This window comes from Mesoplodon densirostris, chromosome 17 (genome assembly GCF_025265405.1).
Source record: "Mesoplodon densirostris isolate mMesDen1 chromosome 17, mMesDen1 primary haplotype, whole genome shotgun sequence".
In the NCBI taxonomy this organism is placed as follows: Eukaryota; Metazoa; Chordata; class Mammalia; order Artiodactyla; family Ziphiidae; genus Mesoplodon; species Mesoplodon densirostris.
Window position 1 is genome coordinate 21,425,422 of NC_082677.1, and position 13,668 is coordinate 21,439,089.

General features: G+C 48.9%; 1 protein-coding gene across 1 annotated transcript in view; it reads left to right on the top strand.

The window, feature by feature from the left end:
- The window catches only part of ERICH6B (glutamate rich 6B), a 42,663-nt gene extending 34,460 nt beyond the window's left edge, over positions 1-8,203 (top strand). Inside the window, exons 5-8 of the mRNA XM_060079768.1 lie at positions 1,076-1,161; positions 1,313-1,465; positions 7,022-7,247; positions 7,895-8,203. Coding sequence (XP_059935751.1) covers positions 1,076-1,161; positions 1,313-1,465; positions 7,022-7,247; positions 7,895-8,203 — 774 coding nt within the window. The remainder of the gene's footprint in view (positions 1-1,075; positions 1,162-1,312; positions 1,466-7,021; positions 7,248-7,894) is intronic.
- Positions 8,204-13,668: the final 5,465 nt, after the last annotated feature.

Consider the following 13,668-nt stretch of genomic DNA (forward strand, 5'->3'; position numbering starts at 1 on the left):
ACCAGAAATAGAAACTGGAAAACGAGAAGAGAGAGAGCGAGAAGAGTGTGGGTGAGGTGGGTGTGTCCTGGTGGAGGGGAGGGGTGGGAAGCAGGAGAAGAACTGTCCTGATAACCCAAGGGCTTGGGTTTTAATGCCTGATGGGGACACCGAGGGAGTTGGAGGACAGGCATCCTTCTCAAGCACAAGTGAAACAGCTATAATAAGTGACGACACACTCGGCCACAAAACAAGTCACAGAAAACACTAAAGAGCTGATACCATATAGACATGGGTTCGAACCCTGGTCCGGGAAGATCCCATATGTCGCAGAGCAACTAAGCCCGTGCGCCACAACTACTGAGCCTGCACTCTAGAGCCTGCAAGCCACAACTACTGAGCCCACGTGCCGCAGCAACTGAAGCCCGCACGCCTAGATCCTGTGCTCCACAACAAGAGAAGCCACCGCAGTGAGAAGCCTGCCCACCGCAACAAAGAGTAGCCCCCGCTCACCGCAACTGGAGAAAGCCTGTGCGCAGCAACAAAGACCCAACACAGCCAAAAATAAATAATGAATAAATTAAAAAAAATAAAATCTGGGGCTTCCCTGGTGGCGCAGTGGTTGAGAGTCCGCCTGCCGATGCAGGGGACACGGGTTCGTGCCCCGGTCCGGGAGGATCCCACGTGCCGCGGAGCGGCTGGGCCCGTGGGCCATGGCCGCTGAGCCTGCGCGTCCGGAGCCTGTGCTCCGCAACGGGGAGAGGCCACAGCGGTGAGAGGCCCGCGTACCGCCAAAAAAATAATTTAAAAAAATTAAAAAAATTAAAAAAAAATAAAATCTGCACACACACATGCACAGAGCGATCCATCTCAGCCTGCTTGTCACATAGACAGGTAAACCGAGGCCCTGAGAAGATTCCCACCTGGAATCCCTAGCAAGTTGTTGGTGGTTATGGGTGGGGGAGTGACGGGTGGGTGGCATGCGGGAATCAGAGAGTAAGTAGACTGATCTCAAGCCTTCTAGTGACAACACCATGCTCTGATTAGGGACAATCAGCCCCTGCGAACTTTTCACAGGCTTGTCTCTTCTTCCTAGGTACATCAAGGTGATGGAAAAATCATTCTCTACCCCAGTGAGATTGTCTTCCAAATTCTCTTTCCTGATGGATCAGGCCAGATATAGTATCCACTGGAGCACAGGGACACATATGATGCCTGAAAAGTCTGTGATTCAGGGCCGGGGCATGGGTTTTACTGGGGCCTGCGTCCTCCGCAGGGCTCTGCCCTCTCCAGGGGACCCCAAGAGACTACTTGTGCCTTAACCATCTCCCAGTTATCCATCAGGACACCTGGCTCTGCTCATCCTCAGTATAAAAGAGGAAAAGTTCACATACATCATTCTGGAAGACAGTGAAAATATGTGTGTCCGGGCCCTTATCAACAACTCTGGCCATGCCACCTTCTATGATGAAAATGGAAACATCTGGTAAGCTTGGGTCGTGAGTCTCAAACACCCCTCCCCGAGGAGAAGCAGTGTGATTAAGGTTTTGATTCCCAGTCTGCACAGCTGTCCTCTCTCTGGGTAAGCTTCTCTTTCTGTCTCTCATTCACTTATGAATTCATTCATCCGGCTCACACATGGGGAGATGGGTATCATGATGGGCCAGTAAGACAGGTCCCTGACCTCAGATGGCACACTATCCTTTTTGCACCATTGCTTCCCCACAAGGAAATAGCAATCACGGACTCAAAGCTGGAGTAAGGTGGGACCCTTTTGGTTTCAGCTCTCTATATCATTTAAGAATCAAACTTCATGAGAATTACCTTAGAAAGACCCAGTGACCCTCTGTTCCAGGTGCCTCGAAGAGGAGGGTATGGTGAGTGGTTTGGAGGGGCTTGTATTGTATTTTAAAAACATAACTTCTAAATATTTCATTGTAACTAACTTAGTTGTTATGTTCCCATTTCTGGTAATGGTGGGAAACCTCATCTTACCAATTCAAGGTAATTCAGTCGCTTCAGAATTTTTCTCCACCTCTTTGGTGTAAGAACTCTGTCTTTTCAGGATTTCTCCCTTGCCTTCTGCTCTAATTGGTCATGGAGTGGGAAATGCATATTGTCTTGAACCAACTTTATACTTTTTGATAGTCAAAGCCAAATTTTTTTTTAATTCCCAAAAAAGATTTTCATTCTCCAGGCCTTGGTTTTTAAGAATATTTTCTCTGCTATGAGGTTTTCAACACCATTTCCTAGTTGACTACTTTGTTCTCAGGGGTATCTGCCCTTCCTGGAGGGAACTTTTTATAGAAATTGATGTCTGAAATACTACAAAGCTACAGTAATCAAAACAGTGTGGTACTGGCACATAAGCAGACATATGGATCAATGGAACAGAACAGAGAGCCCAGAAACAAACCCACACACCTATGGTCAATTAATCTTCAACAAAGGAGGCAAGAATATACAATGGAGGAAAGACAGTCTCTTCAGCAAGTGGTACTGGGAAAGCTGGACAGCCTCATGTAAATCAATGAAGTTAGAACACACCTTCACACCATACACAAAAATAAACTCAAAATGGCTTAAAGACATATATATAATACATGACACCACAAAACTCCTAGAAGAGAACATAGGCAAAACATTCTCTGACATAAATCATAGCAATATTTTCTTAGATCAGTCTCCCAAGGCAAAAGAAATAAAAGCCAAAATAAACAAATGGGACCTAATCAAACTTATAAGCCTTTGCACAGCAAAGGAAACCATAAACAAAATGAAATGACAGCCTACAGACTGGGAGAAAATACTTGCAAATGATGCAGCCGACAAGGGCTTAATATCTAAAATATACAAACAGCTCATACAACTCAATATCAAAAAAATAAACAACCCAATCAAAAGAAGACTTAAATAGACATTTCTCTAAAGAAGACATGCAGATGGCCAATAGATACATGAAAAGATGCTCGACATCACTAATTATTAGAGAAATGTAAATCAAAACTACAACGAGGTATCACCTCACACCAATCAGAATGGCCATCATTAAAAAACCTACAAACAGTAAATGCTGGAGAGGGTGTGGAGAAAAAGGAACCTTCCTGCACTGTTGGTGGGAATGTAAATTGGTGCAGCCACTATGGAGAACAGTATGGAGGTTCCTCAAAAAACTAAAAATAGAGCTACCGTATGACTCAGCAATCCCACTCCTGGGCATATATCTGGAAAAGATGAAAACTCTAATCCAAAAAGAAATATGTACCACAATGTTCATAGCAGCACTGTTTACAATAGCCAAGACATGGAAGCAAACCAAGTGCCCATCAACAGATGAATGGATAAAGAAGATGTGGCATATTTATATAACGGAATATTACTCAGACATAGAAAAGAATGAAATAATTCCATCTGCAGCAACATGGATGGACCTAGAGATTATCATACCAAGTGAAGTAAGTCAGAGAAAGACAAATATTATATGATATCACTTATATATGGAATCTAAAAAATAATACAGATGAATTTATTTACAAGACAGAAACAGACCAAAAAAAAAACAAACTTATGGTTACCAAAGGGGAAAGAGTAGGGGGAGGGACAAATTAGGAGTACTGTATTAACAGATACACACTACTATATATAAAATAGATAAACAACAAGGATTTACTGTATAGCCCAAGGAACTATATTCAGTATCTTGTAATAACCTATAATGGAAAAGAATCTGAAAATATATATATAAAACGGAATCACTGTGCTATACACCTGAAACTAACACAATATTGTAAATCAACTCCACGTCAATAAAAAAAATTTTTTTTAAAGAAGGAAATTGATGTCTAAAAAGGGGAAGAAAGTACTGGATACAAGAAGCATCTGGGAGTGGGGACCAGAAACTCAGTCAATTATCTCCAACAGCATCTGCTACATACAGTAGGGCCTCTTCTCCCTAATGACACTTAAATTTTATGGCCACAAGAGACCTAGGGAAAATCTACTTTCATATTCTTGTTGAGGAAACTTAGGCGCAGAGAAAATGATGAGTCGTTCACCCCAAGCCATACGTAAAATCACAGGCGAGCAGTTTTATGGAATTTTGACTCAGTCTGAAGTAAAGCATTCTTTTAAATTATCAAATAAAGTTTGCGAGACAAACAACATCTTATCCCAGTGCATCAAAACCCAAGGGGAGGGGCTTCCCTGGTGGCGCAGTGGTTAGGACTCTGCCTGCCAATGCAGGGGACACGGGTTCGAGTCCTGGTCCGGGAAGGTTCCACATGCCATGGAGCAACTAAGCCCGTGTGCCACAACTACTGAAGCCTGTGCTCTAGAGCCTGTACTCTGCAACAAGAGAAGCCACCGGAATGAGAAGCCCCCGCTCGCCGCAACTAGAGAAAGCCCGCGCACAGCAACGAAAGACCTAACACAGCCAAAAAATAACTAAAATCTGTTTAAAAAAAAAAAAAAAAGACCCAAGGGGAAGGATGGTGCTCAGAGGTGGGGAATGGCTGTCCCCCGCCTCGAGACTCTGATTCTGTAGGTCTGGGGCAGGGCCTGGAGATGTGCATTCTTTCAAAGCTTCCCAAGAGATTGTAAGCGTTGGCTGGTACTGGAGCCCAGGCCAGTGTGCCCACCCGTCTCCCAGGGCTGTGGCACCCACTCGGGGCTGTAAGATAAAGACAGGGGACTCCGAGGCAATACATCCCGTCCCCTCCCGGGGGTGGCTGCTGTGTGACACCACAGACCGTTCCTGGGACTCCAGGAAAGCCTCAACTCCATGAGGAAATGGGCCCAGAGGTCCTGTCCTGGGGGAGAGCAGTGACCAGTGGTTCAACCTCTCTTCCTCTGGGCAGCCCAGCTTCCAGGCCCAGGCACTCGCCTCGTGGTCCCCTCCTGGCCCAGGAGCCCCTAACTTCTCATCTCCCGTCTCTTTCCTTGGGACCTGCAGACCTCTTGCCTTGGAAGTTTTTCGGAGACTGTGTTGACCACTTCACAGCTCCTGATTCTCCAGAGTGGGGGACATACCTCCCTTTCTAACCCTGGACTCCTCCTTCACGGGGAAACTGGGACGCTTACAACCAAGAGGCTGTGGGATGTTGAAGGAGAATCGGTTCTGCTCAGAGTGGGCCCAGAAAATCTAAGCAAGGGGCCCGGGCAGCATCCTGCCCCCAGGGCCACAGGCCAGGGCCCGGGCCCCCGAGGGCCTCCACTCTCACCCGCCGCCCGTCAGGGGGCCCCCATGGCAGGAGAGCCTCCACAGACGTGTCACTGTTGCTTTCTCTTGCCCTTCCTTCTTGCTGCTGGCCGAGCAGGCTGAGTGGGAGAGGAGAAGCGCTCCCACCCCGGCTTCCCCGGCAGGGCCCGGCCGCTCTGCGCACAGGCCGGGAGGCCCCAGGCGGGCCCTGCGCGCTCAGCTGTAAGCAGTTCATTGCCAAGGCTTTCTTACTGCCGCTCCCAAGGGCAGCTGCATCTTCTCTCTCTGGGTGAAGCTCTCATCTCATTTGACTTCAACCAAAGTGGCGCCACGGATGGCATTTCAGGCATCAGAGGCCTGGATGGGAGAGGGACTGTCCCTGTGTAAAGCCTCACACCCATCACCCCTGAAAGTTCACACCACGGGGCAGAGCGCCCCAAGCTGCTTCCGCCCGCGGGGGTGGCGGCACCCGAGAAGACTGCTGCTACCGCAGAGGGACTCGGCCCCTGACGGACTTCACGGTCAGAACTGCAGGCCCCTCGTCACTGGGACAGAGATCTTGGGGCAAAGGCCCTCCAAGCCGTTTGGGAACATTCAGCGGCTGCACCAGGGCCCCGCCCTCTCTCGTCACTGCCGGGAATCCCACGGCTCCCCTGGTCCAGCCCCGCCTCCGTTCCTCCTTTGCATCACAGGCCCCGGGAAGGATGGAGCACCAAGCTGACTGGAGGACCGAATACTTCCTAGGTCTTTTTTTTTTTTTTTTTTCCGATACGCGGGCCTCTCACTGTTGTGGCCTCTCCCGTTGCGGAGCACAGGCTCCGGAGGCGCAGGCCCAGCGGCCATGGCTCACGGGCCCAGCCGCTCCGCAGCATGTGGGATCTTCCCGGACTGGGGCACGAACCCGTGTCCCCTGCATCGGCAGGCGGACTCTCAACCACTGCGCCACCAGCGAAGCCCTGGGTCATTTTTTGATTCCATCTCCTCAGGGAAGGCAGAAGACACGGCTGAAGTTTGCCGGCTGTGTGGAAACTAAGCATCACCTCCACCCTCCAGGCCCAGGCTTGAGGAACCGCAGACCAGGCCTCCCTCCAGAGCTCAGGATCCCCACACACAGCAAGGGTCCCAGACCTGCCTAAACTCGGGGTCCCTGGTGGTGGGTCCCTCCAGATCCACAGTTTGGGTCTTTACACCCCCTGAGAAGAAGCCTTCAATTTCACACCATTTCTGGGTGTTCTAGACCCCAATTTCTTGAAGGAGCCTTAGCCCAGAACTGGATACCTCCAGGCTGAGACAGATCCTAACCCTGGGAAATGGGGAGGGCCTCGTGCAAAAATTCTGATGGGAGCCATTTAAAGGGTTAGAAGCTAGCGGGGATCCGCTCCCCTGCAGCGTGAAAGAAGACTCCTCTTTGCCCTCCTCTCCATCAATGATAATAAGGAGATCCTAATGTTCAACGACTTCCTGCTTTGTACAGGCACTTAATCCTCACAAGTACCCTATGAGTAAAGCACTGTTATTATCTGCATTTTACTGAGGCACAGAGAGGTTAAGTAACTGGCCCAAGGTCACACAGCTTGCCAGTGGCAGAGCCAGGCTATGAACCTAGAAAGTCTGGCTCCAGAGCCCAGGTTTTTAATTCATTACATGCATCACAGCCTCTTGTCTAGGTAAAGAGGGATGTGGTTGGACAGGCCCTCCAGGTCCCACCTGCCAAGGCCCCATGTTGGGGGGGAAAGAGCAAGGGTGGGAGGGGAGGAAGGAGGGGCGGGCTTGCACCCCTGGGAGAGGCTGTGCCCTCGCCCCCAGGGCCCAGTGCTGTGGCCGCCTGATGCCTTCTTGGTCTAGGTTGAACCTGAGCCCAAACCTGGGATACTACTTCACCAGAGACAAGTACCAGAAGGCCTGGAACTGGTGCGACCTGAACCTCCACATACATGCACCCCCCGTCCAGCCCATCTCCTTGAAAATTAACCAGTACATCAAGGTGCAAATAAGGAGCCAGGATAAGATCATCTTCCGCTTCATCCACAAAAAGAAGCACATTTGCTTAAACCTAGGCACCAAGTACAAGGTAAGGTCTCAACTCCCCACGTCTTCTGCCAGGTGGGGAACTACCTGCACGCAAGCCACTGCTGGCTTGAACTGGTCCATGCCCAGGCCTCCAGGCCATGTTCTTCAACCCTCCAACCCCTAGGGAAACGAGGCTCCCTCCCCTGACCCGATGCTTGACCATATACAAAGCAATCATTTAACTTCTAAACACTTACCATGTAACATAAGATTCGGAGCTGAGGAAACTGACATTCTCATCCCAGCAAGACCCAGGCACGCTCCAAGGGAGCTCCAGATGGATGTGGGGCTCATAGGCAGACACCATGAGGGCCTCACTCTCCTGCTGTGCTAGGGAATCCAAGGGGAGAAGCTGGACACCCCCAGGAAGGCACAGCCTTTGGAAGGCAGGTCACACCATGGCCCAGCAGCTGGCCACCCTTTGGTTTGGGGTCAGGTTGGGATGTGGCCATGGGCACAGGCCAAGTGAGTGTCTTGGGGAAGCAGCAGCTAGGTTGCTGGTGGTAGGGCTGGGTTCACAGATTTGCCCTGGAGAGTGACGTTTCCAGGGAAGACTCGGTCATGGCCACAGGGTCCTAATCCTGACGCAGGGCGAGCTTGGTGCCCAGGTAGCATTAATCCTCACAAGCCGCCTGTGAATTCCCACAGTACATCACCCCGGCGGTGCTGAGCAAAATGAAGAAGAAAGCAGTCCTGGAGATGGAATTCAGTTCAACGGCTCGGAAGATCCAGATCCTTCTGGGGAAAATGAGGAAGATCATGAGTATACTGACCATATCTGATTTGGAATGCTTCATACAGGGCATCAAGGTCTTGCCAACAAGACACTATGAGTTGCAGGAGGAACTCTCACCTTCCAAGCAGGGGCAGTCACCAAACTGTGCTGCTTCGGCACGTGCTGAATGTTTTGGGGAGGTGGAGGTGTCCGAAGCCCCGAGGAAACCCCCAAAGCTCTAGTTCATACCTTGTGAGAGCTGGTTTGTAATTTGGGACCTATCACAGCTCCTTGATTTGGAAGAAAAAAAAAAAGTTTTTCAGGGGCAGAGAGGGGCTGACAGAGTCTGTGGCTGGACACAGAAGAGACTTAATCATGCGCCCGGCCAGCATTAGAAGCAAATTGTTTCAGTAGACAATACATGTCAACACCTGTCCCGCTTGCTTCTAACTGATCACATGAATGCAGATGTTCTTTTGTGAATTTCCCATGCTTGGGTTGACTCAGGACACAGACTATCTCAAAGCCTAGCTCTGCCCACTGTTGGCTGTGTGACCTTGGGCAAGTAGCTCTCTGCCTCAGTCTCCTCATCTGTAAAATGGGTCTAGAAATAGTAGCTTCACAAACACCCCCTCTTCCACCCCCGCCAAGACAGAGGGACGCCCAGTCAGCAAAGCAGCACCAGCCTGCAGCCAGTCCCCCAAACCAGGAGCCCGAAAGGACCCACACTTAAACTCTCTTCAATAGCTGGGCCTCTTTTGGTCACTGGTTACAGTCACCAACTCAAATAGGTAAAGCAAAATGGGAAACGTGTAATCTGGATGGAAGATGCAATGGGTCTCAGAAAGGACTGGCACGTGGGAGGGCTCCAGGAGCCAGGAGGACTTTCGTTCTCAGCTCTGCGACACTGGTCTTGCTCCAAAGACGTGTTTCCTATGCATCTCAGTTCACATGGCTTTGTCTCCTGGTCTTTCTCAAAAGATTCCAGTGGTCTCTATTGGCCTGGCTTGATCAGGAGGCCACCCTTGGTGTGATCCAGTAAGGGAGGGTGGGGTTATGTCTTGTCTCCTAGTCGATGTCAAGCATGGAGAGGGGCAGTAGTTTCTAGAAAAGGGGGACTCAGGAGCTGGGCAATCCCCGATAGCGTGCCTTTTATATGTCCCTGGGACACTGCAAACTTCCCAGGATGGCCTCAACTGCAGCCTGAACCAAAAGAGTACAGGAAACACCTCCTTACCGGCTCAGCCTAGCAATTAGCCAGCGGATCCCGGCTGTGAACAGACAGCCCAGCCCCACCTTCACGGGCCCGCTCTCCGGCCGATCCCACACTGCCCTCACCAAAGTCCCGTCCTCACCCCAAATCCCGACAACTGCGCACCTGGGGTGGGACCAGGGTGGTCAGGCTGGCAGTAGCGGGGTGTTGCACGGTCACTTCCCCTGTGTGACTATCACACCTTGTTGGCAAGTAGCATCATCAGCTAAAACAACAGGTTTGTTGCCCGGTAGTGACCGCTGGGGAGCAGACCGTCACAGGCCACACAGTGCTTGGGTTGACTCAGGACACAGCCATTCTAGGGACCTTGTTAGTTTACACCTCCGCTGGTGTGGGCAGAGGTCCCTTCTCTTATCAGGCCCTGGAGACAAGAAGCTCCAGAGTTGCGTCTCACAGCAAACAAATCCTCCCGAGCCTGTGTGCATCTCAGAGCCCCAACGTTCCTCCCACGTGCGCCCGGGAAGCAGACAGCCCTGGTGGGAGTCTTGGTGCCACCACCCGCTAGCTGTGCGACCTTGGCCATGGCAGTGAGCCCCTCTGCGACTCTGTTTCCTCATCTGGAACAGGAGGGCAATCACCAACACACCTCGCAGAGTTATAGTGAAAATGAAAGCAGGTGGCGTCAGTGAAGCGCTCAGCGTGGCGCTTCACAGATGTGGGCACTTTATTATCATCCGCCAGTGCCTCTCCCTGGTCTTTCTCCTTCCACAAAACCTGAAGACATGACTCACCCCATTAACACAGAGATTGTCAGCAGGTGGCCTCGCAGAGGCATTGTGCTTGGTCAGCTCCCTGTTTTAAATATTCTATTGCCAACGTCTATATAGACACAGTATTTCACGTAGATTTTAGGCATTTCCAGCCTCTCTTGTAGCTGCTGTTCTGTTCGAGTGTTATCACCGGCCGGACAGAATTACCCAGGACTCAGGGACTATTTCATAAGGAAAAGGGAGTTACCTCACAGATTGTGAAGGAAGTTGTGAAAGTAGCCAGATGACCGGGAACTATAAAAACCCAGCCCCCACCCTCCGTATTAGTTTGCTAGAGCCTGCTGTAACAAAAAGGACCACACACTGGGTGGCTTACACAACAAAAATTTATCATCTCACAGTTCTGGAAGCCCAAAGTCCAAGATCAAGAGCGTGGGAAGGATGTGGTCCAGGCCCGTCTCCCAGCTTCTAGTAGTTCCTTTGTCTTTGGCAGTTTTCAAATGGTGCTCTCCCTGTGTGCATGTCTCTGTATCAAATTTCCCCTTTTTATATGGACACCAGTCATACTGGATGAGGGGCGCACCCAACTCCAGTATCTTAACCAATTGCACCTGCAACAACAAGCTGGTTCACAAGACGCTTCCTGCTTGGATACCAGGAAAATTCACTAGAGAGCAAGTGCCACCAGACACCCCCCGACACACATACGGCTGCCAGCGCAGTATAGAAAGCAAAACCCACACCAGCAACGGAAAGAGACACCCTTTCCCTGTGCCTTGCAGTGTAGCCCCAGCGCCCTACAGAGCCTAACTTTGCACCAGCTGGCAATGGAGAAATGTTCTCAGGGTCCAGCTCCAGAGTCTCAAAGCAGGGCCCAAAAGGATGGATTTGGAGCTGAGGGGCACTATATCAATAACTGGCACAGAGAATCTTTCTCCTCCCTGCCCTAGCACTCAGTGAAGCATGGAAAAATCACACACACACACAGGAAGTCAGCTTGGCCAAGATGAGAGCAGTTGCAGTGACGCCAAGTCTAGGACACTGCCACAGCAGTGGATTGACACTTTCTGCTTTGAAAAACTAAAAACCTGCATCTGTAATGCTTCCTGTTCTCCTTCCTCTGGTCCTCCTGCTTCTGGTCTGTCCCCTGCACTCCCATTTCCTTCCAATAAAGCCCTTTTCTGCTCAAGTTAGACATGATGCCTTCTGTTGCTTACACTCAAGGACCCTGAGAGATACAAAGGATGAGTAGTAAGGAGACAAGCGTGGGCAGATAGATATGCAGGAGCCTGAACAGCCCGTGTGCATCAGGAGTTGAAAGTTTTAGCAAAGGGGAAGGAGAGTGTTAATAAGACTAGGTTCCTGGGGACTTCCCTGGTGGTCCAGAGGCCAAGACTCCACGCTCCCAATGCAGGGGGCCTGGGTTCCATCCCTAGTCAGGGCACTAGATCCCATATGCTGCAACTAAGAGTTCACATGCTGCAACTAAAGATCCCGCACGCGGCAACAAAGATCCCACGTGCCGCAACTACGACCTGATGCAGCCAAATAAATAATTTAAAAAAAACAAGACTAGGTTCTTGTAGTAAAGATACTTCAATATTCCCAGCAAGGAATATTGAAAACGAGGGCCTTGACCCAGGGCGATGGCATTGGAAATAGCGGAGGGGAGGAAATAGAGGAGGGCAGGAGGGGGTAGAGAACAGGCAGGACTTGGTAGGAATGGGATGGGGAAGGGAAGGCTGTGTGACTTGGGCCCAAGTGGATTCTTTCAACAGATACTGAGCATCTACCTCAGGCGCTGTTCTAGGCACTAGGTATACAGCTGTAAACATAGCAAAGCTCCTCCCCCGGGCAGCATACAATCCAGACTGGGGGAGGCAGAGAAAAAAAAAAGTAGGGACTTCCCTGGTGGCCAAGTGGCTAAGACTCTTCACTCCCGATGCAGGGGGCCCAGGTTCGATCCTTGGTCAGGGAACCAAGAGTTTGCACGCCGCAACTAACACCCGGCGCAGCCAAAAAAAAAAAAAAAACCAAGTAAGTAAAAGACATCATTTGTTGGTATGAACACAACTAAGCCAGGTGAGGGGATAGGAAGTGCTAGGAGTTGGGGGTTGCTGTATATATCACAGGGTTCTGCAACCTTGCCATCATCCACACTTTGGACTGGATAATTACGTGTAGTGGGAGGCTGGCCTGTGCATAAGATATTTGGCAGTTCTAGTTGCTTCTACCAACTAGAAGCCAGTAATACCCCCCACACACCAGTAATGACAACCAAAAATGTCTACAGGCATTGCCAAACGCACCCTTGGTGGCAGGGGGCAGGGGTCATACCTTGTTGAGAACTACTGTTGTAGATCACATTTGGGTTGTTTTGTTGTTTTAAAGCCCAGCATACATCTGTCTTGGCAAATGTTCCACGTACTTGAAAAGAATGCATTCTGCAGACTCTGGTCCATTCTATAAGGAGTCCACACATTATTTAAAAAAAAAAAAAGTCATTGCCATGGAAACAAGCAAACAAAAACTTTACGAATTGTCTAAATTAAAAGAGACTAAAGAGATTTAACAACCAAGTTAACATGTATGAACCTGGAAAAGAAAAAGCTATGAAACATTTTGGGGAACAATCGAGGAAAGTGGAATATGGGCTACATAGTAGATATTACTGATTTTTTTTTTCTTTTAGGTGTGATAATGGTATTAGGGGTATGTAGGAAAATGTCCTTACTGTTTGGAGATGGATGCTGAAGTATTTAGGGGTAAAATGTCATGATGCCTGCAACTTACTTCAAATAGTTCAGCAAATGAGTATGTGTCTAAGCAATGATAATTAAAACTCACCTGACTGGGAATTCCCTGGTGGTCCAGTGATTAGGACTCGGTTTTACTGCCGGGGCCCAGGTTCAATTCCTGGTAGGGGAACTAAGATCCTGCAAGCCGTGTGGCACAGCCAAAAACTAACTAACTAACTAACTAAATAAACTCACCTGATAAAGAAAAGTGTAAAAGAGCCCAATCTTGTAAGAAAAGTTATTTTAGAATATACATAGAAAAAAATCTGGAAGCTATATGCCAAACATTTAACAGCAGTTTACCTTTCAAGGTTTATTTAGGAAAGACTTTCACATACTATGTTGAAATTCAAACACTACAGAAATGTCTAATAGTGAACATATTTTGATAACCAGGAAAGATGTTTTTAAACACCCCCCCCAATATGTATTTATTGGATGACTATTTAATGGATGCCATTATACCAAGTTTCCAGCAGCTGTCTCCTTTCTATGCGGGTTGGGTGCTGAGGAAGAGCAGACAGACAAGCTAGTGGAGGAACCACCACCAGAAGAAAAGCACGCCAGAAAGGAATCGATGAAGTTCCTCTTTTCTGAGAAGTAACCTTCTCTCCACCAACACACCCCAAGTTCCTTTAATTAATGGACTCGCTTTAAAAACTAAGGTTGACTATTCTTTCTTCCTTGTAAGGTAACAGCAGAAGAGAATTTAAAGATATGGGGTTGTGAAAATACAAATTTGTTTTTATTGTGACTTCAATAATACTAAATTTCAGCACAACTATTTGTGCTGATAGTACTCAGGAAACTGGCAATTTTGCAAATAAAGAAAAATTATCTGTCACCTAATGAAGCATTAAGATGCTTCAAAATGTCTCCACAATAATCATCTTGCCAAAAGAATCCACACAGTACAAGTAAAACTG